The 27979-nt window shown below is 37.2% G+C and overlaps 1 protein-coding gene and 1 long non-coding RNA gene across 2 annotated transcripts; one reads left to right on the forward strand and one right to left on the reverse strand.

Moving 5' to 3' along the window:
- Nucleotides 1–6429: 6429 nt before the first annotated feature.
- Nucleotides 6430–18473, reverse strand: LSM8 (LSM8 homolog, U6 small nuclear RNA associated). The gene is made up of 4 exons (XM_033191759.1): nt 18256–18473; nt 16815–16855; nt 13801–13928; nt 6430–10118 (listed from the first exon to the last, which is right to left on the reverse strand). The coding sequence occupies exons 1-4, from the start codon at nt 18284–18286 to the stop codon at nt 10028–10030; spliced, it is 291 nt and encodes a 96-aa protein (XP_033047650.1). The 5' UTR covers nt 18287–18473; the 3' UTR covers nt 6430–10027.
- A 55-nt stretch (nt 18474–18528) lies between these two features.
- Nucleotides 18529–27408, forward strand: LOC117072003. Its single transcript, XR_004432676.1, has 3 exons — nt 18529–18594; nt 21975–22054; nt 26601–27408. It is a non-coding gene; the product is annotated as an uncharacterized LOC117072003 (long non-coding RNA).
- The last annotated feature ends 571 nt before the right edge of the window (nt 27409–27979 follow it).

Here is a 27979-nt window from a genome sequence, read left to right on the forward strand (position 1 = left end):
AAATTACTGCCTCCTCTGTGTTTAGGGAGTCTGCTCTTGGTCTTACAAGTCCAAAAGCAGAACATCACAAATTCACATAGAAGTGATCAGGATCTAGAGACTTGATCTATGCCATGCAGATTCACAGGGCATTTGTTTATAAAATTTGTGCTAGAAGATTACTTGTGAACTAGGGACAAACCCTTAATTATGAATAGGGAAACCCAGAAGATAAAGTTGCATTCAAAGTCTGCTTGATGGAAACAGAAACATCAAAAGGTAGCCTTACAGGGAAAAAGTTAAGGTGTTACCACAAATGTATACATGAAATGACCAATAATTTTATTTTATATTTCATATAACTAGAATTGTACAGAGTTTAATTTTACAGCTTTAGGGCAAGGATAAACTCATTTTTATTTTTGCAGTAAAAGGTATAAATATTGAAAATTATATAGGTTTAAAACTTAACTATGATACAAACACATTCTCAAATTAATGAATTTTACTGAGATTTTTATATCAAACTTACTGATATTTAATGCAAAATAATAAATCTTAAGATTCTTGGTTGTACATTATAAAATGCATGACAGAGCAATTTATTGACACAAAGGAACCATTTTGGCTCATGTAATTGAAAAGTCTAGGAGTCACATCTTCAGGCATTGCTGGATCCAGGTGCTGAAATGATGTCATCAGGCCCAAAATGTCTCTTTATTGCTTAATTCTGCTTTCCTGAGTTGGTATCACCTAGGAGACTCTCTCTACATGCTCCATGGCTGCTCCAGGCTCATACATACTTAGCATTAAGATTTTCTCCTCTTCTTTAATATAAAGGAAATTCAGCTAGATGATCTTTACCTTTAGTTCAAAATTCTGTAACATATAAATAACTCGAAATAACTGGTAACAGTTATTGAAACATCTCCTGATTCAGTAAAGATAATGGTTATTTACAATTGAGTATTTCATATTAAAAAGTTTATTAAAGGTTTATTCTTATAGTTATTTCAAATTTGCCCTTTGCATTTTTAGTACTTCTTTATGAGTGATACAAGCAAAACTACAACCTAGTACAAGTTGAAGTATCACAAATTTCAAGTCAATTGCTACCAAATTACAGAGATTTTAATATAATTTAGATACTAATATTATGTGAAAAGTGTTTGCTAATGGGAAACTTGGCCCATTTAATTGTCAATCAAGAGTCAAGATTTGGAAACCTCCTTTTTTACAAGAAACAAGTAAAAACTGGGATGGGAGAATAACATTAGCAATTGCAAACCTCAGTTCATTCCATTAAAATGTTGATTGCCTTGGGAATAGATTCTGTTACAGGAGAAAAAAAGTGTAAATGCAAACACTTAAGGAATAAACTACTATAAAGTACAATGTGCTTTATCAATTAATTAAATTTGAATTTCACGGAATGAAATATAAGTCAACAAATATGACAGTTTATGTTTATTATGGAAGAATCATTAATAATTTGATAAGTAAATGGCCCTGAATGGTTAGACATGTTCTCCGCATTTAAATAAATAGTATGAAAATATTAAAGTAATTTCAACTTGATAGAGACCACTTATTTTTAGTTTAGGTAGAGTTCCAACCTAATAGTAATAAGATTCCAGATCCTAAAGATGTCATGTGACTATTGCTCTGAAAAACCAAAATTAAAGCTTTCTTAGAGATGCTATGTAGGGCTGAGAAGTTTTTCACTTGTACCAATGAGAGCTGCACCATTAACAGTCTTCAAGTTCAGCAAGTTCTGCCTCTAGAGAGCACCAGAACAGCTACTTATGATTTATTTCATGACTCTGAAACTATTACTCCCTCCAATGGCTGTACAAAGCCAATATAATGTGCACTTGGACACCTAATCCCTCATGGCTACTGCACAATGTTTAGGTTGTTTATATTTGGAAGTCAGAAAAACATGTTGCTTGCAAGGCATTAAGATGCATGGGGTCACTTAAAGCTATTGATTGTATTTTCATTATCTGTTGGCACTTAGGGAAGGCATTTCCAGATAATTGTCTTCAGTATGGCTGGTCATTAGTTCTCTAATCTGTAATTTAGACACTGCTGTCAAACTAAAACATCCAGTCCTTTGTTAAGCTCTGTTTTTTATCACTTGCCCTAAGCTATGAGCAAAATGCCTACAGTGACAATAACACGTTTATTAAATTGCTGTATCAACCCATTCACCACTCAGTCCAGCCTAGTGTTGCTATTAAACTTTCTCTAGATGTCTATCCTATGGGCTCTCATATCACCCAATAGATATCTTCACCATGTCAGTATTTACTTGCTAGGGAGGTGGCCTTACTCTACACTTGAAAATTTCTTAAAGCCTGTCTTAAAGACTAGTATCTTGTAAGTCTTTGGTTACATCTAAGTTCCCAGCACTTAGCAGTGTCTGGCATTTGGTAACTCTCATTGTTTTTTGAACAGATTGTTGCAAAGTTAGTTGTTTTCCTTCCTTGGCACCAACCTTAAAGGTTAGAATCACCATTCCAAAATTTCCTTTCCATAAATTTATATACATCTTTTGAAACTCTGTACTGCCAGCCTTTATCATACCTGAAAATCTGACCTGAAAATGTGTCAGCTCAGTTTAATTACTGCAATCACCTCCTAACAATTTGCGTCCAGTTTCTCCTACAGGTTACCAATTCTGTTCAATGCATCCAAATTCATGTTCCTTTAACACGCCTTACATTTTTAATCCCCTGAAAGCAACCTGCTGCTCTAAGAATAAAGTATTAACTTTGCACTAGTATTGAAGGCCATCTTTTCCCTTCTCACTAATTTTCAATGAAAAATTTATGTAGATAGTGAATTGGGAGTCCCCAAGATCATACTGAGGTTCAATGATACACTTGGAATCACAGGACTCAGAAAAGCTGCTATGCTCCCAGTTACAGTTTATTACAGTGAAAGGATATAGATTAAAATCAGTAAATGGAAAAGGTGTGCAGGGTGAAAATCAGGAGAAACCAGGCACAAACTTTAAGATGTCCTCTCCCAGTGGAGCTGCACAGACAGCACCTAATTCAGCAACAGTGTTTACCAACACATGCAAAGTATTGCTAATGAGCTCTCTTGAGTCTTGGTGTTCAGGGTTTTTATCAGGGTTCAGTCACATAAATATTCAGCTCCCTTATAACTGACCTTAGCTACTGAATTTCCAGTTTCCCAGAGCTTAAACTGTAACAGCAAGGCCCATGGTCTCAGGCATACAAAAGCACTTGTAACAGGTAAGATATCCCAAGGACTCAAGAGGTTTTCTTCCAGGAACTGGTGAAACACAGGTCCTTTCTTTGCAATATAAAGGATTTGAGCCTTTACTGCACAGAGGTCAGCCTACTCCTTATTAGTCAACCACATCTTACTCCTTCCTGCCTTCCTGTCTGCCAATTTGAAGTTTTCCTAACATCTATGGAAATCCTTACTATCCTTAGACTCCAGCACAAGTCATCCATTTCCATGAAGATTCTCCTCCAACCTCTCCCATATTGCTATGCATAGAGGCAAATGCACCTTTGTCATGCATGGAAAACTTTTATACATTGCCTTCAAACACCACTTTACCGGGCATGTCATCTCTGTTATTGTTGTCATGCAGTAAATACTCAGGAAATGAAGGATTACTAATGAATTAAGGTTTATTCTTCTTTCTTTAATGTAGAATTTCATTTTGACCTAAAATTATCCTTCCTATCTTCATAGAATATTTGGTTTTAACATACAAAATTAGATATGCAAGCTTCTTATCCATTCTTCATTTCAGATCTCTGGCATATTCTTATTTCTCATTTATCTTTTCACACCAAAGAAATCTTAACCTTTTTATAATTTAATCACTTTGACTTTGGTTGCTCCTTTCTGTACTTTCTCTGCCTCGTGTTACTTTTAAAAATTTGATCAAATTTTTAATTTTAAAAAATATGATAAAACATCACATTACCTTTGCACAAGGGAAACATACTTTCATTTCCAATACATTTCTAAGTCTGTCCAGAATTTTCAGGGCTTTTTTTTTTTTTCATCAAAATTATCAGGGAATGCTATCCATTACTTCTTAGTACTTTTCCTAGGCCACAATAAATAATTTGGAGTCCCTCATTCAATATCAGGATAATTGTTAGCTATCATTAATATTGACAAATTAGTATGTTCTAGGGAGTACTAATGCTTATCTTAATCTTGACAGTACAAGGAGGCAGGTACTCATTTTCATAGCAACTAAGACACAGGAAGATTAATATGCTAAACTCTACAAACTAGATCTGACTCCAGAGTGTGTGCCTTTCACTGCCATGCTACACTGGACTAGCCCAAGACCCTAATTAACAATTTCCTTTTAAAAACCATACCTCCTATTAGTGTGAATTGAAGTGTCTCTATAATTGGCAGAAGCACAATTACAATAAAGCTTATCCAAGTCATATTGAGACAGCTACTTTTTAAAATAAAATTTTAAATTTTAAAATAAAAAAATTTAACTTTTAACTATCATTGTGATCACTTTCAGGGCATTTGTTTTAAAATGTTAAATAAGCCATAGTGCAGCATTTTCTGGCAACTTGTATCAGTTAATGAGTTTTCTAGAGTATGATTTATTATAACCATCTTGATATGAGATGAAACATAAGATAGTTTGTGCATATTTTCATATATCAAACAGAAACACATTAGTTTCCTGCCTATTTCCCACCCCAACACACACTAATTTTTAATACAAGACACAATGTATTGTGTCCCCCGGAGATGTCTCCCACCCACCCAGACTCCTGGATTCTTTTTAGCATATTTCAAATGTAATAACAATTTGGTACCATAGTAATTATATGGCATTTGTAAAGCCAGTATATGCGGGGGGGAAAAAAAAACTACGTAAAAGCAAAATATTTACAGTATAATTGAACATTATCCTAAAGAGAAGAAAGCACATCATATAGTTGAAAGGACATTGATGGGAATTTGATACTAGTTGTAGCAATGCTTGATCTGTGCCACTTCCGACAAGTAATACTCTGTAAAATAAAAGGACTTTGGCTGGGCACGGTGGCTCATGTCTGTAATTCCAGCACTTTGGGAGGCCAAGGCGGACAGATCATGAGGTTAGATCGAGACCATTCTGGCCAACATGGTGAAACCCGTCTCTATTAAAATACAAAAAAATTAGCCGGGGTGGTGGTGCACGCCTGTAGTCCCAGCTACTTGGGAGGCTAAGGCAGGGGAATCGCTTGAACCCGGGAGACAGAGGTTGCAGTGAGCCAAGATCGCGCCACTGCACTCCAGCCTGGCAACAGAGCAAGACTTGTCTCAAAAATGAATAAATAAAAATTAAAGGACTTTTAAAAAAGAAACACTAAAAAAAAGAAGGAAATAAAAAGGCATAACAAAAAACTAATACAAAAATTGCGTTTAAAAAAAAACTTAATGCCAAAACCAAGAAGAGATCTGAAAGATATCTGGCAGAACAATTCTCAGCTCCTTTATTCCACAAATGATGCCAGTAGGCAGCAGATGGATACTGTTAACTAATGAAAGAAATTCTCCTGGTGAAGTCCTATTTTGCCTTTATCCTTAGAATTATGCAACCTACAGACTCAGCAATCTTAAAAGAAAAAAAATAGATGGGGAAAATAATTGATTTGAATTATATTCATTTAAAAAAGACTATTTCTAGTTGTTTTGAATGAATCCAGAACCCATAAATTATATCCCAGAACACTGAAAGAATCTGATGAAATAACACGACCTTGGACAGTAAATTTGAGTCAAGATGATTTGGTTGAGATAGATACAGATAGGTAGAAGCTTCACAAGGTGAAGAATACTGTTCCCTGGCTTATCCACAGCTTTGAGTGCACTGCCTGGCATGTATTAATGGCTTAATAAATGTCCCTGACAAAATTCCAAAATCTATTTTTTTGAAGCTTGTGGACAGTAGAAAAGAAAGCAATGGCCACTAGGAGGCAGCATCGATTTACGAAGACTAAGCACGTCTCAGTTTCCCACTATACAGAGGAATGAAGATCACATCAAAGCATCTGACCAAATCTCACATCAATAATCCCTATAAACAGGATGAAGCATAAGTACTAGATATCTCACAATTAAATGAATTTGTCACTAGTTTAATGGGAGCACTATGCTATTTAATGGGTATCAATCTAAATGGAGATAGCTTTACCTTGTCATTTTTTTCAGTATTACATGTACACAGAAAGCAATTTTTATCAAATTTGCCCATGACTTAAAACTGAGATTCACAGCCCAAGTTTTTTTAAACCCAAAATAAGTAAAATTTAATTTAATAAAATTAAATCTATATGAGGTAATGACTATACAAGTACAGAATGGAGAGGTTCCTCTTTACATGTGAAAGACCTTTGAGTTTACACTTTCAAACTCCTTGAGTCAAGAGTACGTGCTGACATAGAAACAAATTTTATTGTACATTTGTTAAAATAAACTTATACATACTTCCCACACAACCTGAATTCTTCATCTGTTCTCTTGTAGAGATATGGTAGTCAGTGGGACAGATACTTAAAAAGCTAAGCTGACAAGACCTGTATTTGTAACTTTTATACATTGGGCCTTTGACTACCTGGAATAGTATTAAATAGCTGTTTACTGTTATGTCCTCAAAATCATACCAAATGTTTAAAATGCAGCCTAATGTTACTTTTTACAACCCAAGAAGATAGATGTCAATATCCTTATCTTGAATAAGATCCTGTGTTTGAATTCAATTCTGTGGGGTTAGACACTCATCCTAGCACAGAAGTGCTAGGTCTTTTATTAATTCCACCACGCTTTCCTTCGCTGTTTAGCGACTATTCCTTTTTCCTCCATTGCACAGCTGCTGAACCACGAGTAGGGCCCAAGAAAATTTTTAAAGCACCTTAGGTAATTACAATGAAAATGACCTACAATGCAGGTTTGGGAACTGCGTTAGATCATCTGAATATTTCTCATCAGGCTTCTGATAGATGCTTGATAGCAGATTTTGAGACTATACTTTCTGATAACAGGCAGTATTGTATAAAGAGCTGAAAGACCTAGTTGAATTTGAGCACTGTTACTTACTAGTGCTACCTCTTGTAAGGCACTTGACCCTGCTGAGCCTCAATTTTCCCATATATACAATGATCACTGTAAGCACTCAGCATCAGGCTTGGCACATGATATGCACTCAATAAATGCTACCTACTAATTTTGAAGATGAAGGCCCAGAATATACTATATTGTCAGTTAAGAGTTGCTTTACAACCCTGGCTACTAAACTGTCTGGTTCACATGCCATTATAAAGGGACTTTACTTTCTCATTCACATGATGAATCTTAGGTTACACGGCTGAGGAAAATGTTGACATCGTTATTCTGTATTTGCATTAAATAACGTTCAAAAGTTGTTTTTATCATACTTATATCTCACATTCTTAGCTTAAAAATTAGGAAGGATGTTTAAGCAAATATTAGTAAAATTTTCTCTCTTGTTCTTCTGGGATCAAGATTTGTAATATTTAAGCCAAAACTGTCAGCATGTGAGGCCAAGTTACCAAAGTGCTTTGACCTAAAAGCAATGTTATTTTAAACTATTATTTTAGATAGTATCTTGTCAGTCAAAAAAAAAAAAAAAGTTCTTTTTGCAGTTAATTGCCCTTTTCAAATAACTTTACTGAAAATATCTTGCCAAGAAACATCTCTTTGATTCATCAAGCTGGGTTTAGATTGTGCCCGAGTCACAAAGCACAAAGGTAATTACAGGTTGAAATTGATTTGAGCCTCTTTATAAATAAAAACTGGTTATAGAATAAATGTCTCATTAAATATATCTTGACACTGTATATTAATTGTTACTACTCATGGTTGTGGCTCCCTTACAATTCTCATGCAAAAATAAATCCAATTTTAATCAGTCATGAGCATAAAAAGTTCACCATGTGCATGTATCCAGGAATAAAGAATTACATAGATCATCTGGCATATTATCATTCACATTCTCCATAACTATTTATAAAAACAATAATTCACATTTTGGGAATGCTTTTTCCAACATCAATCAGGAAAATACAGCTTTATAACATGTTTCAGATAGCCAAGAGTACATCACATTAGAAACTCATTAACATGAGGGACAGGACTGGTTTTTATTTACTTGTTTATGTGTAATTTGTGTTGATATGCCAAGTATTTTGAGAAAAGATCTGACTCTGAACTTCATTTGTACGGTTAGAATGCATTTTTCTTAGCAATTGAATGATGTGTATTCTTATTTAATTTTTGGAATCACTTTACCAATTAAAAATGCCATATACTATTTCATTCAGTCCCTAAATTTGCCAGTTTGCCTTCCCACTTTCCATCATTTTATTAATAAATTGATTATAAAACATTATACTACAAAAGCCAAACATTTATGAATAGCCAATATTAGCTAACTTCTCTAATCCTCCCAGAGACAGCCCTTAACATTAACCAAATAATTCTAGGGAATAGTGCTTCTCCCCTTACAAGGCTGATTTGAGTGAAGATATTTCCTCCCCCAAAAAGCTATTATGTTGAATAAGTACGGAGTTTAAACTGTTTTAAAATACGAATGAAACCCACCTCTAAACTCTCTATAAGGATTTATTCCAGAATTTATACAAATTGTTCATTTTTTATTGAACTTGTATTGTTTAAACTAAGGGTCAACAACTATGCCTTCAAGCTCAATCCAGCCCCCACCTCCATTTTTATAAATGAAGTTTTACTGGAAGACAGCCACTATTCATTTATGTATTATCTATCGTCATTTGTATGCCACAATAACCGAGGTGAGTAGCTGTAACAGAGACCATATGGCCTTCAAAGTCTAAAAGACTTACCATCTGGATCTTCATAGAAAAAGTTTGCCAACCACTATTTTTAAGCACTTTCATAAAAACAAAACAAAGAAACTATTTAAATTTGTTTCAAGTACAAGGATGTAAATATTTTCCTATTTTCTTTTCATCACAAAGATACACACTTTGGCCTATACATGAGTTGATCAGAAATTTTGTGGACTAGCCTGGATATCTGAACACTACTTACAGCACTGTTTCTATCAACTATTTAAAAAACTAAGTTGACGTCTTCTGAAATCAGGTTTATGGATAATGAATCATGTAAAATTGTTGACAATAATAGCTAGCACTACTTCAATACAAACTTAGAGTTTATTTACTCACATTTATAAAAACATTAATATTAGAAATTCTCCAATTCTTAAAAATTAAAAATTGAAGACTACATGGAATCAATTTTTTTCAGATAATATACTGTCTGTGAAATTCAACATTAATGTGTTCATATTACTTTCATACCTAATCAATTGGGCATCAAGAGACTTTACCAATCATCTCTGTCAATTCTACCATTGCTAGTCATTCTTAATATTCAAGTTGGAATTTTGGGCCAATCTATTAAAACCTTGTCAGCATTTTTGCTTTTCACAAGCAAACACATTTTTACCTACCCACACGTCAAAGTGCTAGGGAGCAACTTTTAGAAGCACTAGCAAAACACCACCAGTTTCCGGAACTGGATAAATGCCAATGATTCAGATAACTCCAGGAAAGATTTACCCTCCTGTGATTTTCCTAAATATCAGGGAAAGAAAACACACATATCCTGTACTACTACTGTTATTTGAATGCCTGATTTATATAGCACACTAATTTCACTTTTCTACTAGTTTCCATAAATACTAAAGTATCAAAAAGTACTACTTTTTGCTAAAAGTTTTCAAAATGACCACTATATTTTCATACTATTTAATAAAAAAAAAGAAACCAAGCTACCAAACTTATATTTAGGCAAAAAAAAAAAAAAAAGTTTTCTTCAATAAAATGTAGAAATATTTTAATTTACATACTACAATGAATCAACAAGGAGTCAAAATCCAGTTACACATTCATAAAAATTCCATATATCATCCTCAGAATAATCAGTTTCTGTACAAAGATTTACAGATGTCCAAATATGTAGTTTTTCCTCAGTGTGCTACAGAATTTAAAGGCTCTGCTCGAATATTCCCCAAATCAAGCGCAGAATCTGTTTCTTCATCAATTTCTCCAATGACTGCACTAAAAAAGTCAGAGTTAAAACAATCACATTTCTGAACTAAATTTACATATGTTTCAAAAATCTTATTAATCAAATCAAAGCACTGAGTACCATTATTCCAAAACATAAAACTGAGAAAGCATAGTAAAAAGAACTAATTGAGGTAAAAAGCAAACAACATTGGCATGAGTCAGTGAACTGCATATTTAAATCACAAAACTCAAGAAATAATTTGAAGGCACATTACAGGAACCAATACTAAAGGACCCATTGTACATAGTGATTGTATCATGAATCTTTAAAGGAAACAGACACACAGGGACAGATACGGTAAAAAAACTCTCAAACTTGCAAATCGTATTATTTCAATTCAATTCTAGGACTGTATTAAAAATAATTCACAAAATCACTCCTAAAATAATTAGCAAGTAAAAGTATGAATTATTTGAGTAACTTTGATGAATTAAATCAGTGATATAGATAATAGCTATTAGATTGTTTTCCTAAGTTTTCAGTTAAATCCAAAACCAGTTCTTCATATACAAAAATAATAGTAGGACCAAGTACTTTGGTATCTAACAAATCATTTTTGATGTGATTGGCTCAGGTTAAAGCTAGAAAATTTTTTCTTGTTCAACACTAACATAATATCTATAACTTTAAATTCATTAATACCATGCTAGATAACCAACCCATAGGCCTCTAACTGGAAATATTCAATGTTATCACTCAGACCACAAGATGACTATGAAATATTATTTTTAAAAAGTATTTGTTGGGTTTACATTTGTTTGGTTTTATTGAGAGTAAATTTTATTTTATTTTTTTCTCTTTTTGAGATAGAGTTTTGCTGGTCGCACAGGCTGGAGTGCAGCAGCACGATCTCGACTCACTCCAAAACCTCCGCTTTCCAGGTTCAAGCGATTCTCATGCTTCAGTCTCCCGAGCAGCTGGGATTACAGGCGCCCGCCACCACACCCAGCTAATTTTTGTATTTTTAGTAGAGACGGTTTCACCATGTTGGCTAGGCAGGTCTCCAACTCCTGACCTCCGGTAATTCGCCAGCCTCGGCCTCCCAATGTGCTGGGACTACAAGTGTGAGCCACTGTGCCGGGTCAAATTCTCAAGACAAATACTAGTAATAAGGGATTTGCCCAATTTTGCTTTAAAGTATATAAAGTCTTAAGTTCTCTAATAAATGAAAAATATCAAACTCTGGCAGAATAAATTAAGTTTTCTCAAAATAAACTAAAGGCCTCAATTCCACTCTTAAATATTTAGTATCATTTAAAATCCCTACGGTAAGCAGTGAAATGCTGATAAATGTTTAAAAAACAGCTCTCTGGAAAAAAAGCGGGAGCCTGATTTGCAGCATTTACTAATATCCCTTGTGCAAACACTCCCACCACGGCCAATTTCAAGCTACTAACAAGACATCAATTAACTACCTTGTAAAATTCCTTAAAATATAACAATCTGCTTTCATGAGCCAGTACAAGCTGGCTCTAGCACACCATTGTTTTCACTGAAGTTCAAGAAAAAAAAATTGTTTTAAGTAGGAGAAACCTTAAAATCAATTATTACGCACAGCTCCTATATAAACAGTGTTGTTCTGATCCAGAGACCTGGGCCCTATCTGCTCTGCCTCTCTCATTACTTACAGCTCACCTTGTAACTCCACCTAAAAGTCATCTCTATAAAATATTTTATAAACTCTTGATTTTTGATTACAGATCAAATTATTTATTCATCTAAAGGTGATGCTAACATAAACAACTTAAATGAGTAAATTATTCCTGTACTTTTTATTTTAAGTTATCCCTAGAATGTGTTAATGTATCTAGCTTAATGTATCTTAGCTTAAAATTGCTAATGCATCTTTTGCTTCTTTCCAACTATATTTTGATTCAATGTAGTACTCACTCGAAAATTGATTTGGCATTCTTCCAGCCTCTATAACTATTCTAACAATGGCCATATGTAACTATTAAAATTAATTACAATTAAATAAAATTTAAAATTCAGTTCCTCTGTCACATCAGCCACTTTTCTTTTTTTTTTTCAAGATGGAGTTTCACTCTTTTTGCCCAGGCTGGAGTGCAAAGGCGCAACCTCGGCTCACTCCAACCTCCATCTACCAGGTTCAAGAAATTCTCCTGCCTCAGCCTCCCAAGTAGCTGGGATTACAGGCATCCACCACCACATCAGGCTAATTTTTGTATTTTTAGGAGAGATGGGGTTTCACTATGCTGGCCAGGCTGGTCTTCAACTCCTGGGCTCAGGTGATCCACCCACCTTGGCCTCTCCAAGTGCTGGGATTATAGGCGTGAGCCATGGCACTAGAACCACATCAGCCACTTTTTTTTTTTAATTTTTTGAGACGGCGTTTTGCTCTTGCTGCCCAGGCTGGAGTGCAGAGCTGTGATCTTGGCTCACTGCAACCTCCACCTCCCAGGCAAATTCTCTTGACTCAGCCTCCCAAGTAGCTGGGATTACAGGCTTGCACCACCATGACTGCCTAATTTTTACATTTTAGTAAAGACGTGGTTTCACCATGTTGGCCAAGCTGGTCTTGAACTCCTGACCTCAAGAGATCCACCCACCTCCGCCTCCCAAAGTGCTGGGATGACATGCGTGAACCACTGTACCTGGCATTTTTTTTTTTTTTTTTTTTTGAGAAGGTATCTCAATCGGTCACCCAGGCTGGAGTGCAGTGGCATGATCTCGGCTCACTGCAACCTCCACCTCCTGGGTTCAAGTGATTCTCCCACCTCAGCCTCCCGAGAAGCTGGAACTACAGGCGCACGCCACCAAGCCTGGCTAATTTTTGTATTTTTAGTAGAGACAGGGTTTTGCTATGTTGGCGAGGCTGGTCTTGAACTCCTGATCTGATCCACTTGCCTCAGACTCCCAAAGTGCTGAGATTACAGGCACCATGCCTGGCCAATTACTCTTAAACTTTTATATCTGTCTGTCCCAAGTAAACTGAGGCCACAGGGACATCTTAAGTGTGTCAATGATACTAAAAAATTAAAAGAAAATGAGTAACAAGTAAGTACTTATTTACAAATACATCTGTGTTATTGAGCATGAATTAGTATTGTTCAAATGAGAGATTTCAAAACCATTTCTCAAACTTTGGCCTTGGACTCTAGAAATATGTTCCTCTAAAATTCTGGGTATTTCTTTTTTTTTTTTTTTTTTTTTTTTTGAGATGGAGTCTCGCTCTGTCGCCCAGGCTGGAGTGCAGTGGACGGATCTCAGCTCAATGCAAGCTCTGTCTCCCGGGTTTACGCCATTCTCCTGCCTCAGCCTCCCGAGTAGCTGGGACTACAGGCGCCCGCCACGTCGCCCGGCTAGTTTTTTGTATCATTTAAGAAGCCTCTCTAATGAAGTATTTAATATAAGGCACGCCCCTTTCTGGACTCTACCCAGGCTACTTAACTAGTAGAAAAATGGGCAAATCTCGGGTAAAAGTTTAATTTGTAGAGAGAAAGCTTTGGTTGAAACACAAAGTGTTGACATAAAATGTATAGATATGCCTTACTTTATGCAAATATAAGAAAAGCTGTATTTACTAAAGAAATGAATGCAAGATTCTATTCATTATGTATGGACAATACAGTAGGATATTTTGGGGAAACTCTTCTCCATAAAGTAAGGCAGTATCATTTATAATTTTAACAGATATATTTTACTTACACGTTGTCACCTCTTACAATGTATAATCCTAGTACCACTTGCTCTACCCCCTGTGAAGAGCTGAATACTCGCTCATGGCTTTCATCCAAAATCAAATTAATGGTCTGGTCAAAACCTTTCAGTGTTCCCTGTAAAGAAAATATTCAGGAGAAAAAGAGAAATATTCTGGTTTACCTGAAAGTGTAAATTCAACCTCACAATCATTTTAGTTGCCAGGTATTCCAATACAAGTAACAATACAATGTCAAATAAAACACCCTTTTTTATAACCAACAGTATTCGAGGGTACACTATTTACCTCTCAGTTGTTTGGCTGGGGTGGGGGGCCCTGCACCACACACCTCACTCATACGCAGAGTTGACGGCAGTTAGAAAGGACAACTATGTACTAATTTGAGTATCTCCAAAAAGTAACTAGCATAAAAGCTTACGAAGACCAGCAGCTAAAGGTATAAACTAAAATAAAGGAGATTTAAGGGAAACTGATGGGCAAATATATATAAATAAGGAAGAACCATACATACCAACTACAGCAATGTAATAGTATCACTATATGCTACATACAAGCAGTGTGCTAAACACATCGTACACATTGTCTCAACTCATCTCTACCCTTTAATACTATAATTAGCCCCATTTCAAAGAAGATACTGAGGCACAGAGTGGTGTGTCTTATGGGCACATGGGTAGTAAGTGACAGAGCCAGGAGATGAACCACAAAAGGCTAGCTCCTGAGCCAGACCACTAAACTGTAACATTCTATACTATTAAACACAAGTAAATATAATTTGCCATTTTTCAGAGATTCAAATCACTCCCATAAATATTTTAAAAATTTAGTAGTTACATATAACACCTAATGAGTACTTACTAGTTACCGGTGTTCCGTCTGTCTCACATATATTGTTTAATGTGTATCAAATGGATGTATTGTTGAACTCTCCCAGTAAGGTAGATACAAATGTGACTATACTAATTAGAACCAGAACTTGAAGGAAATAATCAGGGAGAGTTTTATGAAAGCTCAGAATTGAATAAAAGAAGACATGGGTCTAGCATAACAGAGTAACTCAGATGGTATTCAAGTTTCTGAAGAAATATCAACTAACATTGGTTTTGATGGTTAAATCTCTCAAGCTCTTAAACTGTTTCATCCTCTGAAAGTCAAAATATATAAAATGAGAATTAAATAAAAAGAAATCTATAACTTGGAAGAGAAACAAAATATGGAGTGTTTATTGAACTAGTTAGCAAATGGTTGTTATCATAAACACCCACTCATAACTTATTGGCTTCATTTTACCCATTAACTATCCCATCAAATAAATTATGTGTCAAAGAAATACAGAACTATTGACTTTAGAACTTAAGATGCTCTTTTTATATCGCTTTCCTTCTTCTTTAAAATTAAAAATAATTTCCCAGTTTATTATCTATCTTGTTAACAAAAATAAGAAAATTTAAACTTAAGGTTTTCACCAAATAAAAAAAAATGCAAACATCTATTAATAGCAATAGGCTTCTTGAAGTGTTGAGATTAAAATATGTCAAACTATCCACATTTGAAAAAATACAATGTGAGGTGCCTAAGAAAACATGATTGCTTCCTTAAGAAAGAAGCCAGGCAACTGGCCTTGGCTTTGATGTCAAACCAAATTTAAATCCCAGTTTGGTTCTGTCACCTGCTACCCTTGTGACTCTGAGAAAGTGAGTCACCTTCTCTGAACTTGTTTCTTAATCTAGAATACAGGGGTACTTATTCTTCACAAGATTGTATGTACATTAATTAATGTAACACATATGCACCTGGCACACGATATAAATTTAGTAAATGGCAAAGCTAGAACTTTGACTAACAATAGTCACTAAGAACCCAGTGGGAAAAAAAAAATCACAAGGCTTAAAAAGAAAACAAACGAGAGCAAAACTGCAGAATGGAAAAATAAGGGATCAAATTATTTGAAGAAACTAGGTAAGGTTAGAAAATAAAGTTTAGTAGCCTTAAAATTCTTTTGAAAGCATTCGGAGTATGAAATATAAGTAAAGAAATAATCAAGTACCCAGAAATCTTGAGATGAATTCCTCAGATCAAATTCCAAATACAAGTATCACCATAGGAACGTTTTATCTTTGTTATATGACATAAATTAGCAAGGGAGAAACAACTTCAAGGAACAAGCCAATTTTACATAAGTGTGTGTATACAGAGAGAGTCAATCATCATAATGTGTCCTATAGAAGACATGTTACACAACCTAAAAACAAAGAATGTTAAGATTGTATACAAGCCTTAAATGTTGATATGTAGATATTAATAGTATCTAAATCATTAAGAAGTTACTAAGCATATGCAAAATTTCAAAAAATTCTGATTCACGTGGTGCGGAATGAGGAAGGAAATAAAAATGGAAGAAGAAGAAAAGTAAGTTTAATGAAGGTCTGCAGACCAGGAGCTCTCTTTTTTTTTTTTTTTTTTTTTTTTTTGAGACAGAGTCTCGCTCTGTCACCCAGGCTGGAGTGCAGTGGCCGGATCTCAGCTCACTGCAAGCTCCAAGCTCCGCCTCCCGGGTTCACGCCATTCTCCTGCCTCAGCCTCCCAGGTAGCTGGGACTACAGGCGCCGCCACCGCGCCCGGCTAGTTTTTTGTAGTTTTTAATAGAGACGGGGTTTCACCGTGTTAGCCAGGATGGTCTCGATCTCCTGACCTCGCAATCCGCCCGTCTCGGCCTCCCAAAGTGCTAGGATTACAGGCTTGAGCCACCGCGCCCGGCCAGACTAGGAGCTCTCTGAGGGCAGAATCTATAATTCTAGCTCCTAAAAGCCTGTAGGTAACACGCCACGTTTATTAGTGAGGAAAACGTGGATTGACAGCAAAGTGATAAAGAGCTAAATTATAATAAAACTGCACTACAGGTGTAATGTGCTGTCTAGGCATTAGAGATCAGAGGTTTCACATAAAACTTGCAACCAATAAACCTACAGGAAAGCAGAGAATGAAAATTCCGAAGACTTACCACAATCATTCTCCCATCTGATGTAATAACGGCAACAGTTCCTGATAACCGAATAAAGGAAAGTGCTTCTTGGGGAATGCAAATTTAAAACAGACTCTGGCAAGGTAATGATTTAAATTATTAGAACAAATATGACAATTAGGTAAAAGTGTTCAACACAGCCACTAAGTTCACTACATAAAAACGTTGAAAGATTTTGGGATGCCAAGGCAGGAGGATCACTTGAGGTGAGACTAGCTTGGGAAACACAGTGAGAACCCCCCATCTCTACTACCCTGGCCTGGTGACCTATAGTCCCAGCTACTCAGGAGACAGAGGCAGAGGCAGGAGGATAGCTTGAGCTCAGGAGTTCAAGGTTGCATTGAGCCATGATCAAGCCACTGCACTCCAGCCTGGGCAACAGAGTGAGACCCTTGACTCAACAAAAGAAAGAAAAAAAAATTTTAAAAGCTTGTTTTAGTTTTGTGATAATTACATGACTAATAAAAGGAAAAAGCAGAAAAAGAAAACCTCTTTCTGTATGTGATCAGTGTATCCTATCTCAAAATATCCTGGATTTTTGACACTTTTCTACTAGGAATGCTGTCAATCTATTATTTCGGGCAGGATATTTCGTTTCTTGGGCCTGTTTATATCTAAAATGAAAACTGGATGAGTACTAAATTAATCGATGTTGGACGATTTTCAAGCATGTTAAAAAACTGTCTTCCGGGGCAGGCTTCCGTAATTCAATAAATAAACTATATAATCAGTGTCACAAGGTACTAACAATGCCTGTAACATTAAAAGCATTCGGTATTTAATTTTTGTCACCCAGTTTGTACCTGAACTTAACACAGTGTTTTTGTTCTGAGACTTTAAAACGGTAACACTTGTAAAGTCTATTTTAAGACTTCCCATGGGGTTGTTACTTGCTCCTCACTATAATCCATTACAACAGCAAGCATTTTTTTCATTCCACCACCAAGTAGGGACTTCAAGTGGTAAAGGGACAGAAACAGTCTGTGAACCATCGTTAAACTTTCTGTTATCCTCGAACTAATGAGCAAATTATGTGAATAAAACAAGTACACAGATTTGCAAAACTGTTGTCGCAGCCAGGACGACTGTTCATCTTATTTACAAATTTGAACACTTATGCTCTAGGGAAATAGTAAGGAAGAATCAAGAGCGTATTTTTTTTTTTAAGACAGAAAAGTTCGGAATAATCACACTGGGTTTTTATTTGGCTTTTGCAGACAAAATGGAAAGGACCCCCGGGCCCGCAGCAGCTGGCAGGCTCGAGGCGCCGCCGGCGAACTCTGGGTCATTCTGGGGTCCTCATCTCCTCGCCCGCCCCCAGGATCCCGCTGCGGCCGGGCCTCCCAACCTCCCACCGATCCCCGAGCGGCGGCCTCTCCGCGGCCCCGGCTCACGCCCGCGGCGGCCAGCTTGAGGATACGGTTGATGTAGTTCTCCAAGGCGGACGTCATGCTGCTCAGACCCGCAGTTCGGAGTAACACAGCGGTGCCGGCCACAAGCAGAACTGAAAGGGCGCGCCAGAACCCGGCAGCGGCTCGCGTCTGCGGGCCGCAGCAAATATCGTGAGAGTTGCTGCTCCGCAGCCCTTTGACTCGGAAATTGGGACGAACTAGCCAACCAAACAGAAGCGGCACGGCGCTGACGAGAGAGTGCGCGTGCGCAGTGTGTTTTCGCTGTAATTCTGGGCCGTGTTCCGGAAGCCGTGTAAGACAAAAGCGAACGAGAGGCGGAAAAAAGGAGGACGCTTCCTGAACGTGGGGTACGAGACAGAAGTTGGGGGGAGAGTGGGTTTCCAATCCGAGTAAAAGCCAGTGTGGTAGAAGATAATAAGTGAAAATGTTGAGGTAGAACAGTCAGGAAGAAACGAGATAAGGCGATTTTTATTAGGAGTGAAGGAGGAGAGTAGACGAGCGCTGTTGTGTGAAATGCAGGTCCGGGTAGTTGAATCCCGAGTTTTCTGCAGCAGGAGCCGCAAATAACACTAAAAATAAGTCCAGTTGGCCGGGGCAAAGTTGTACACGTTATAACCACACGGTGTAAGCGTCTTAAGAACTCAACAATTAAATGCACGTTCGTATGTTCTGCTTTTGTCTCTCAAAGTGGTCTAAAATGGAGATGTTTTTACTTTTTAAAGAAACTAAATGCAAATAGACAAAAGTGTGTGACCATCCCTTAGAAAACGAATGTCCACGCTTCTGCCACGCCGGGATGGTCTGCCTTTCTCCAGGGTGAAATTAATAAGTAAAAGGCTCCTGCAGCACCAAGAAAGGACTGATGCAGGAAGGCACCAAACTTGGTTCTAATCTTGTCTCTGCTAACATATTCGTGTCATTGCACAGGTCACTTCAGTTCTTCTGGGCCTCAGTTTCCTTATAGTGCCATAGGTATCATTTCAGATATTTCCCAATGTGATACTGTTCCCACTCTATTTACTGTGGTGCCCTAACTTGAGAGAACTTGAAGTTAGAAAGATTTATACACAAAACATCAGCAGGAGCGATTTCCCTTTTTTACAAAATATCTTTATGATTTAGGTTAAACATGTATTTTCTTAAGAATTATGGCTTTGGAATAACTCTTGCAATGTCAGCAGTTTTCCTCGGAAAAGGAAGCATGTCTTAATTAAAGCATACCCACAAGATACCTACAAGATGACTCCCAAATAGTTAATATTTTATATTCTGGAAGTTATTCTGATCTGTTTGAAATCAAATGTAGTCAGGAATTAGATTGTGAATGTCTCATATTCTCAGGGTAACAAATGAAAGTGTCTTCCACAAATGAAAGAACAAAGATAATTGTGTGATTTGCATATGTTAGGAGTTGAATCAAAACCCAAAGACTAATTAATGATTAACGAGGTGTTAGGAGTTTTGTTTAAAACAAAAAAATTGCTGGGCGTGTTGGTGTGTGCCTGTAATCCCAGCTACTCTGGAAGCTGAGGCAGGAGAATCGCTTGAACCCGGGAGGCGGTGGTTACAGTGAGCCGAGATCACGCCATTGCACTCCAGCCTGAGCGACAAGAGCGAAACTCCATCTCAAGAACAAAAATGTAAAAACTAACCTCTGTGTGATCTTATAAAAATAAAGCCGGGTACAATGACTCACACCTGTAATCCCAGCACTTTGGGAGGCCGAGGCGGGCGGATCACTTGGTCAAGAGATCAACACCATCCTGGCCAACATGGTGAAACCTCGTCTCTACTAAAATACAAAAATTAGCCGGCATGATGGCGGGTGCCTGTACTCGCAGCTACTAGGGAGGCTGAGGCGGGAGAACCACTAGAACCTGGGAGGCAAAGGTTGCGGCCTGGGCGACAGAGCGATACTCCATCTCAATAAAATAAAAATAAAAAATAAAAGTAAAAAAATAAATACTCCCTACAAATTTTCATCACTTAGAGTATGCTTTTGTTTTGAAAATGTTTAACATCATATGGTAGCTTACGAAACTACTTTCATCATAAATACATTGTAGGTCTATGGCCTTGTGTAGTTGTCATTAAAGTAATATTCCAGATAAATAACAGATGTACAGTGTTGATGGAGCATCACAAAATCTCTTTGGCTGGAAACTTTTTTGCATGTGTCTTAAAACTGCTATGTTTTCTGTAGTCTATAGTCACAGATGTAACGAGAAAGCCTCTGGATAGATAAAAGTCCAGTTATTAAGACAAAAAATGAATTACATCTGGATGCAAACATTACATGTATGATTTATCTGTATTAGCCATGTACCCTTGGGAGTACGTGAACGTAGAGAGCTTAGCATCTCATAAAGGAGAATTACGTTAAAGCTCCAACAAGGGAAAACTGATACATATAAACATGACTACTAAAAAATTAAGAGTTAACGATGAAACTTGCCCCTTAAGTCAAAATCTCTCAAAGTAATGCTTATTTAAATGACATATCACTGATAAAGTATCAACCAAAGTATGCTTGTAATAGATAATTTTATTCCATTACTTCTGAATCTAAATCTTGAGCAGAAAACATTAACCTAAAGGATCAGACTCCTGGTGGAATCTGAGGAAGCTGAATTTGCCCTTCTCTGAATAGTTTATGGAAAACTATCACAATTTTTTAAAGAAAGTTTTTAAAATAAAATTTTTTTTTTTTTTTTTTTTTGAGACGGAGTCTCGCTCTGTCCGCCCAGGCTGGAGTGCAGTGGCCGGATCTCAGCTCACTGCAAGCTCCGCCTCCCGGGTTTACGCCATTCTCCCGCCTCAGCCTCCCGAGTAGCTGGGACTACAGGCGCCCGCCACCTCGCCCGACTAGTTTTTTTGTACTTTTTAGTAGAGACGGGGTTTCACCGTGTTCGCCAGGATGGTCTCGATCCCCTGACCTCATGATCCGCCCGTCTCGGCCTCCCAAAGTGCTGGGATTACAGGCTTGAGCCACCGCGCCCGGCCAATAAAATAATATTTTTAACCTTATGTGATGGGAACTTTTATTTCCTTTTATGTGTTTATGCTTTACTTTCCTGCAAGTTGCAAGGGTGTTAACCAATCAGTAATATATATTGAATAGATCTAACCAGAGTTCTCCTAGGCAGAAAAGGACATAAGTAGATCATGCGTCTCTACTTGCAAGGAAATTCCTGAATAGTTACAGACCTTTACGTATAAAAATGAAAAAATTATTGCATAAAAAAATGAATATTCCAAATTACAAATAAAGGTTATTAATAGTCTCCATTTAACACTATGCATTACAAAGTGCTTTACTTGTGTTTTTCATTTAGGGTAATAAAGACAGGTAGATTTAACTCCATTACTTAAGGGATGGAAAAAATCAAATATAAGTGATCTGTTAATTGAGAAGCAGTTTAGGATCATTATTAAGAACACTGACTCAAGAACTGCCTGAATTTTTATTTGTGTGACTTTGAGCATACTTAACTTTCTGTGCCTGTTTCCCCATCTGTAAAATGGGGAAAACTACACAAAACTACATCTAATTGTTGAGGAACTGAAAGTAATACTTGAAGAGCCTGATATATAATAAGTACACACTATTATTCAAGGACATAGGGTATACCATAAAGAAGCTTTTTTTTCTTTTTTTTTTTTTTTTAAGTCTCAAAGCTTATTCCAATATGTGTTTTGTTCACTGCCATTTTTTATGATTGGACAGATGCAGCTGTGCACATTTTAAGTGCTTAAGGAAGGGAAAGATGGATATGAGTTTGAATCTTAAAAGGTTTTACAAGAAAGGTAAGACTTAAATCAGTGCTTGAGAAGAAGTGCAAATACACTTTAGGAAAATAACCTGACATTAATGCTTTTTTTTTTTTTTTTTTTTGAGATGGAGTCTCATTTTTTCACACAGGCTAGAGTGCAGTGGTGTGGATCTCGGCTCACTGCAACCTCTGCCTCCTGGGTTCAAGCCATTCTCCTGCCTCCACCTCCTGAGTAGCTGAGATTACAGCCACACACCACTACGCCTGGCTAATTTTTGTATTTTTAGTAAAGGCGGGGTTTCACCATGTTGGCCAGGCTGGTCTCAAAATCCCAACCTCAGGTGATCCGCCCACATCGTCCTCCCAAAGTGCTGGGATTACAGGCGTGAATCATTACGCTTGGTCCTGACATGAATATTTAGCAAAGGTAAAAACTGAAGATAAAAAGGCCAGCAGGAGTTGAGGTATGAGTTTCTAATTTGTAGCAATAAGAATGGAGAGGCATATTCTGTGCTCACAGAGGTTATTAAGTAAATAATAATAAAAGAATGGAGAGGCAGAAAAAAACGTGAGGTGAAGACAGAGCCTAAGGTAATGAGGCTAGACCCAGTGACTCACATGTATAATTTCAGCACTGTGGGAGCCTGAGGTAGGAAGATTGCTTGAGTCCAGGAGTTTGAGACTAGCCTGGGCAAAATGGCAAAACCCCATCTCCACCAAAAAAAAAAAAAATTATCTGGGTGTGGTGTCATGCACCTGTAGTGCCAGCTCCTTGGGAGGCTGAGGCAGGAGGATAGCTTGAGCAGGGAGGTTGAGGCTGCAGAGAGCCATGTTGGAGCTACTGCCCTCCAGTTTGAGCAATAAAGTGAAACCCCATCTAAAAATGAAAAAGAAAAGGCAGACAGCAAATACTAGGTGGCATAGTGATGGCAGTTGGTGAATCAGAAGTTAGCAAGATTAGGGAGGCACAAGAAAAGGCAAGACTGCTTGTTAACAAAGTAGATGGGGCCAATCTGTAGAACTATGTAAACATGATACACTTTGCTCACTAGCCAATGGCGAGGCCACAGAACATACTGGTGATACTTACATGGGCATATACTTTACCTTAAAGAGCTGGAGAACCAGTATATCTTAGGAGGCCCTCTGTTTCATCTCATAAAGAGCAATATATACTAATAAAATACATACGCTTTTATGCATTCTTTATGGTATTTTTAAAATTGATTTTTATTATTAAAATTTTTAGACCAGGTACAGTGGCTTACACCTGTGTTCCCAGCACTTTGGGAGGCCAAGGTAGGCAGATTGCTTGAGCCCAGGAGGTCAAGACCAGCCTGGGAAACATGGGGAAATCCCATCTCAACTAAAAATACAAAACTTTGCTGCACATGGTAGCCCACACGTGTGTTCACAGCTACTTGGAAGTCTGCAGCGGAAGGATCACTTAAGTCCAGTGATCCGTGATCATGCTGCTGCACTCCAGCCTGGGCGACAGACTGAGACTGGTCTCAAAAAAAAAGAAAATTTTTTAACTAGCCACTTTCACTCCCCAAATCCTGCTCTCCCTTTACATTATTTTTATTTTGGAAATTGTTTGGGCTGCTATAACAAAATACATTAGATCGGGTAATTTATGAACAACAAAAATTTATTTTTTTCAGTTCTGGAGGCTGAGAAATGCAAGATCAAAGCAACAGTAGATTCTGTGTCTGATGAGGGCCTGTTCCTTATAGATGACAGTTTCTTGCTGCATCCTCGCATGGCAGAAGGTGGCAAGGCAGCTCCTTTCAACCTCTTCAGTAAGGGCACTAATCCTATTCATGAGGGCAGCATCCTCACGTCTTACTTCCCAAAAGACCCCACGTCTTAATGCAATCATATTGGATATTAGGTTCCAACATAAGAATTTTGGAAGACACCAGTATCCAGACCATAGCAGAAACCAAAAAATGACAAAACATTCTGGCTATAATATGCTATGTATAATACATTCCTGAAGATCTTCACATTTTAAGAAAATGGCTCACTTAAGAGCCTAAGGGAAAAATAAGTCTGGGAAAGCCCTCTGAAACTCTGAACAACTGAGTGGTGGTTCCCAAACTTTGCTACTTACTAATACAATCTTTAAAAACTGATACCTGGCTTCCACACTCAAGACATTCTGAATTAAATGGAATGAGGGGAGAAGCTGGGCCTCAGTATTCTAAAACATCCCTAGGTAACTAATACACAACAAAATCTGGCAACGACTCTACTTTAGTATTAACAGACAATAACAACCCAAATGAAAATAGTAGTTCATTTAAAAGGACGTGTAAAACTAACAAAGCAATGTTATATTAACTTAAAGAGTTTTACCTTTTTTAAAAAGTTGAAGGTTGCTTAAAGAATGACAGTTTACAGAAGGGTAGACACTGATGAGTGGTGGAAACAAGGGCAGCAGATCATCAGAAGTTGCAGATAGAAGCAGTTGCAAACTTTGCAGGAAATGTAGAGTGGCCAGAGATGGATGGCTCTGACTCATTGTCTGATGTCACTTTTGCGCAAAGATGTGAGGGAGCTGCAAAATAAGGCCTATCAAAATGGGGCACATGGCTGAACCAAGCCCAGGGAAGAATGGGGTCCCACATCATGAAAGGTCATCATTTGAGTGCTCTGTTCCCCCAGGTCTGGTGCAACCACAAAACTAAGTGCAATAATTGTACTTCAGCTATCTTGTCTTTGTACTACAAAGCATTAAAGTGCTATGAAAAATTATGTTGAACCAACCCACTTTCCTTATTATTCTAACATTACTCTCCGATTTAACAATCTCATGTGATCTCATGTGTACTATAAAAAACAGTGCTCAGCTGGATGCAGTGACTCATGCCTTTAACCCCAGCACTTTGGGAGGCCAAGGCAGGAGGATTACTTGAGCTCAGGAGTTCCAGACCAGCCTGGGCAATGTGGTGAAACCCTGTCTCTACAAAAAATTAGGCATGATGATGCACACCTCTAGTCCCAGCTACTCAGGGGCTGAAGTGGGAGGATGGCTTGAGACCAGGAGGCAAAGGTTGCAGTAAGCCAAGATCTTCTCACTGCCCTCCAGCCTGGGTGACAGAGCCAGATCCTTTCTCAAAGATAAAAAATAAAAAAGACAGTACTGTAGCATAACAGACTATGTCAGTATTCCACTGAGCATCTGGAATTTAAATAACGTCATCCTGCCCCTGTTTTACTTACCTCCCTCTGTGGTTCACACTGTCTTTTAGCACCAAGTAATTCTTTAGGTAGACAGTTCTTCCACCTCTGACTTTGCCCTAGAAGGGTACTTGAATTCGTATAACTTGGGACAGCTGTATTTAAATAGCACATACAGCATATGACTAATCCAAATGGAACACCCACACCTGATCATTTTTCAATATTTATTTTTAAAAAATAAATTACCATGTATGTGTTATCACTATAGTGAACCAGATTAGGGAACTTTATTTTAAGCTGAGTACATTTGCTTTTTTTTTTATTGTTTTGCTTGGCTTTTTAAAATTGTCTCTAGTAGCTTGGATTGCAATACAGGTCAAATTATATTGTCATTTCCATTGAATTTTTGCATGCCAAAATTGGAAAATAATATTGATGTCAGAAATTACTTAGGTCGCTAGGATCTTCAGTCTGAATTCATTCCTTAATGTTATAATCCACACAGAAGGAATAGATTGATTTGGACTTGTTGCAGACATTGTATGGCAAGGAATGTTTTCTGTATGGCAGGAAATGTTTTCTTCCCTAGAGCCTCCAGAAAGGCATACATTCTGCTGACACCTTGATTTAAATACAGTCAGACCTGTATCAGACTTACAGAATTGTAAGTTGATAAAGTTTTGTTGTTTTAAGCCACTAAGTTTGTGGCAATTTGTTATGGAAGGAATAAAAAGTGATACACGTATGCAACCTCTTAATTTATTGTCTTCCTGGATAAAAGTCACTGATCAAAGTCACCGAGAAAGTGTCTATACTGTACATAGGAGATTTTGAACATTTTTTATTCATTCTAAACAACTTAAGTACTATTGCTCGTGGCAATCTTTCTCTGTGGCCCAAAGTCTTTCTGAATTCAAAGCTAATTTAGTGATTTTTTTTTTTTTTTTTTTTTGGAGAAAAATACTGAGGTTAGGCAATGAGAGATGAATAATGTAAGAAGGTATAGAAATGCAAATGGAATAGTGAGAGTGAAGTATAAGAATTATATTGACAAAAGCTAAACATAAATAACCTTGACTGATCAATGGAAAGCAAATGCCTGAAATTACATTAAAACACATGGGGAGCAAATGAGGGTTGAAAATTACTTACTGGGTACAACGCTCACTACTCAGGTGACTTGTGCACTAAAAGCCCAGATTTCATATATGTATGTAAGAAACCTGCACTTGTACTCCCTAAATATTTTTTTTTAATTTAATTGAAAACATGTGAGGCAGAAAAAATATCAGAGCTTTCCTTTATTTCTGATAAATTCTCATTATATAAGTTTTGTTTCATTTTTGTAACAAATCAGAATGACTCTCCCACCTCCACCCTTTTTCTTTCAGACCATGGATCACAGATATTTAGAGCTAAAAGGGAACCTAAGAATTTTCAAGTTTACATTCTGTGTCATGTGGATTAGGAAACTGAGTCCCAAATAAGTTCAGTGACTCTTTTAGGGTTACATAGTAGAACCTACAATCAAGGCCTCCTGGATTCTAGTTCAGCACGTCTTACAATAATTAATAAAAGTATTCTACTTGAAAGACAGAATTTTGAGTTGATATGTACATATGATTGGTACATATCCATGGATATATCATTGCAATCGTATGTAGACTTTTTCAGAAATCTGAAGGAATATATATACCTTTGAGTCCAAATACTCAAAAGGCAGGTTGACATTTTTCAGATGTCACTACCGATGGGAATAGGAAAGGCAACTAGGATATTGTGGAAGGTAGAATAATCTCTCCTACCCGACCCCAACCCCCAAAGATGTCCACATCCTATTCCCTGGTAACTGTGATTGTTACTTTACATGACAAACAGCACTTTTCAAATGTGATTGAGGGTAAAGACCTCGAGATGGTGAGGTTATTCTGGATTACTCAGGTGGCCCCCTCTAGTCATGAGTCCTTAAATGCGGAAGAGAGAATCAGAAGAGTGGGTCTGAGAGATGTGACATGAAAAGACTTGTCCTGCTATTGATGGGCTCTGAAGTTGGAGGAAGAGGGCTATGAACCAAGAAATGTGGTTATCTTTAGAAGCTGAGAACAGCTCCTAGTTTATAGCCAGCAAGAAAACAGGGATCTTGATCCTACAACAGCAAGAAACTGAATTCTGCCAAAATCTAAGTAAGCAGGAAATGTTTTCTTCCCTAGAGCCTCCAGAAAGGCATACATTCTGCTGACACCTTGATTTAAATACAGTCAGACCTGTATCAGACTTACAGAATTGTAAGTTGATAAAGTTTTGTTGTTTTAAGCCACTAAGTTTGTGGCGATTTGTTATGGAAGGAATAAAAAGTGATACACGTATGCAACCTCTTAATTTATTGTCTTCCTGGATAAAATCACTGATCAAAGTCACCGAGAAAGTGTCTATACTGTACATAGGAGATTTTGAACATTTTTTATTCATTCTAAACAACTTAAGTACTATTGCTCGAGGCAATCTTTCTCTGTGGCCCAAAGTCTTTCTGAATTCTAAACTTCCATGCAGAATTTCCTCTGTGGTGATATTAAGTAAAAGGTGAGTTTCTTCAAAGTATTATTTCATTTGTGTGTTTTTCTCATTATACTGTCATTCGTATGAAGTGGATGCTCCACTGTCATGACAAGTAGTAGTGGTACATGTTCAGTCTTTACCTAAATCTTAAGTCATCTTTGTTAAGTACCTACTGTGTTCCACACCTCTGTCACTCCAGTGGTTTCTGCTGGTT

The sequence above is a fragment of the Trachypithecus francoisi genome, unplaced genomic scaffold, assembly GCF_009764315.1.
Source record: "Trachypithecus francoisi isolate TF-2019V2 unplaced genomic scaffold, Tfra_2.0 Lachesis_group4, whole genome shotgun sequence".
Lineage (NCBI taxonomy): Eukaryota > Metazoa > Chordata > Mammalia > Primates > Cercopithecidae > Trachypithecus > Trachypithecus francoisi.

What these genes read in the sequence shown, in the direction of transcription:
- LSM8 (XM_033191759.1), bottom strand. Translation starts at nt 18,286, where the DNA reads ATGACGTCCGCCTTGGAGAACTACATCAACC. An exon ending in CTTGGAGAACTACATCAACC is followed by an intron (nt 16,856 to 18,255) that starts GTATCCTCAAGC and finishes TTCGGTTATCAG; the next exon opens with GAACTGTTGCCGTTATTACA. An exon ending in CAGATGGGAGAATGATTGTG is followed by an intron (nt 13,929 to 16,814) that starts GTAAGTCTTCGG and finishes TTTTCTTTACAG; the next exon opens with GGAACACTGAAAGGTTTTGA.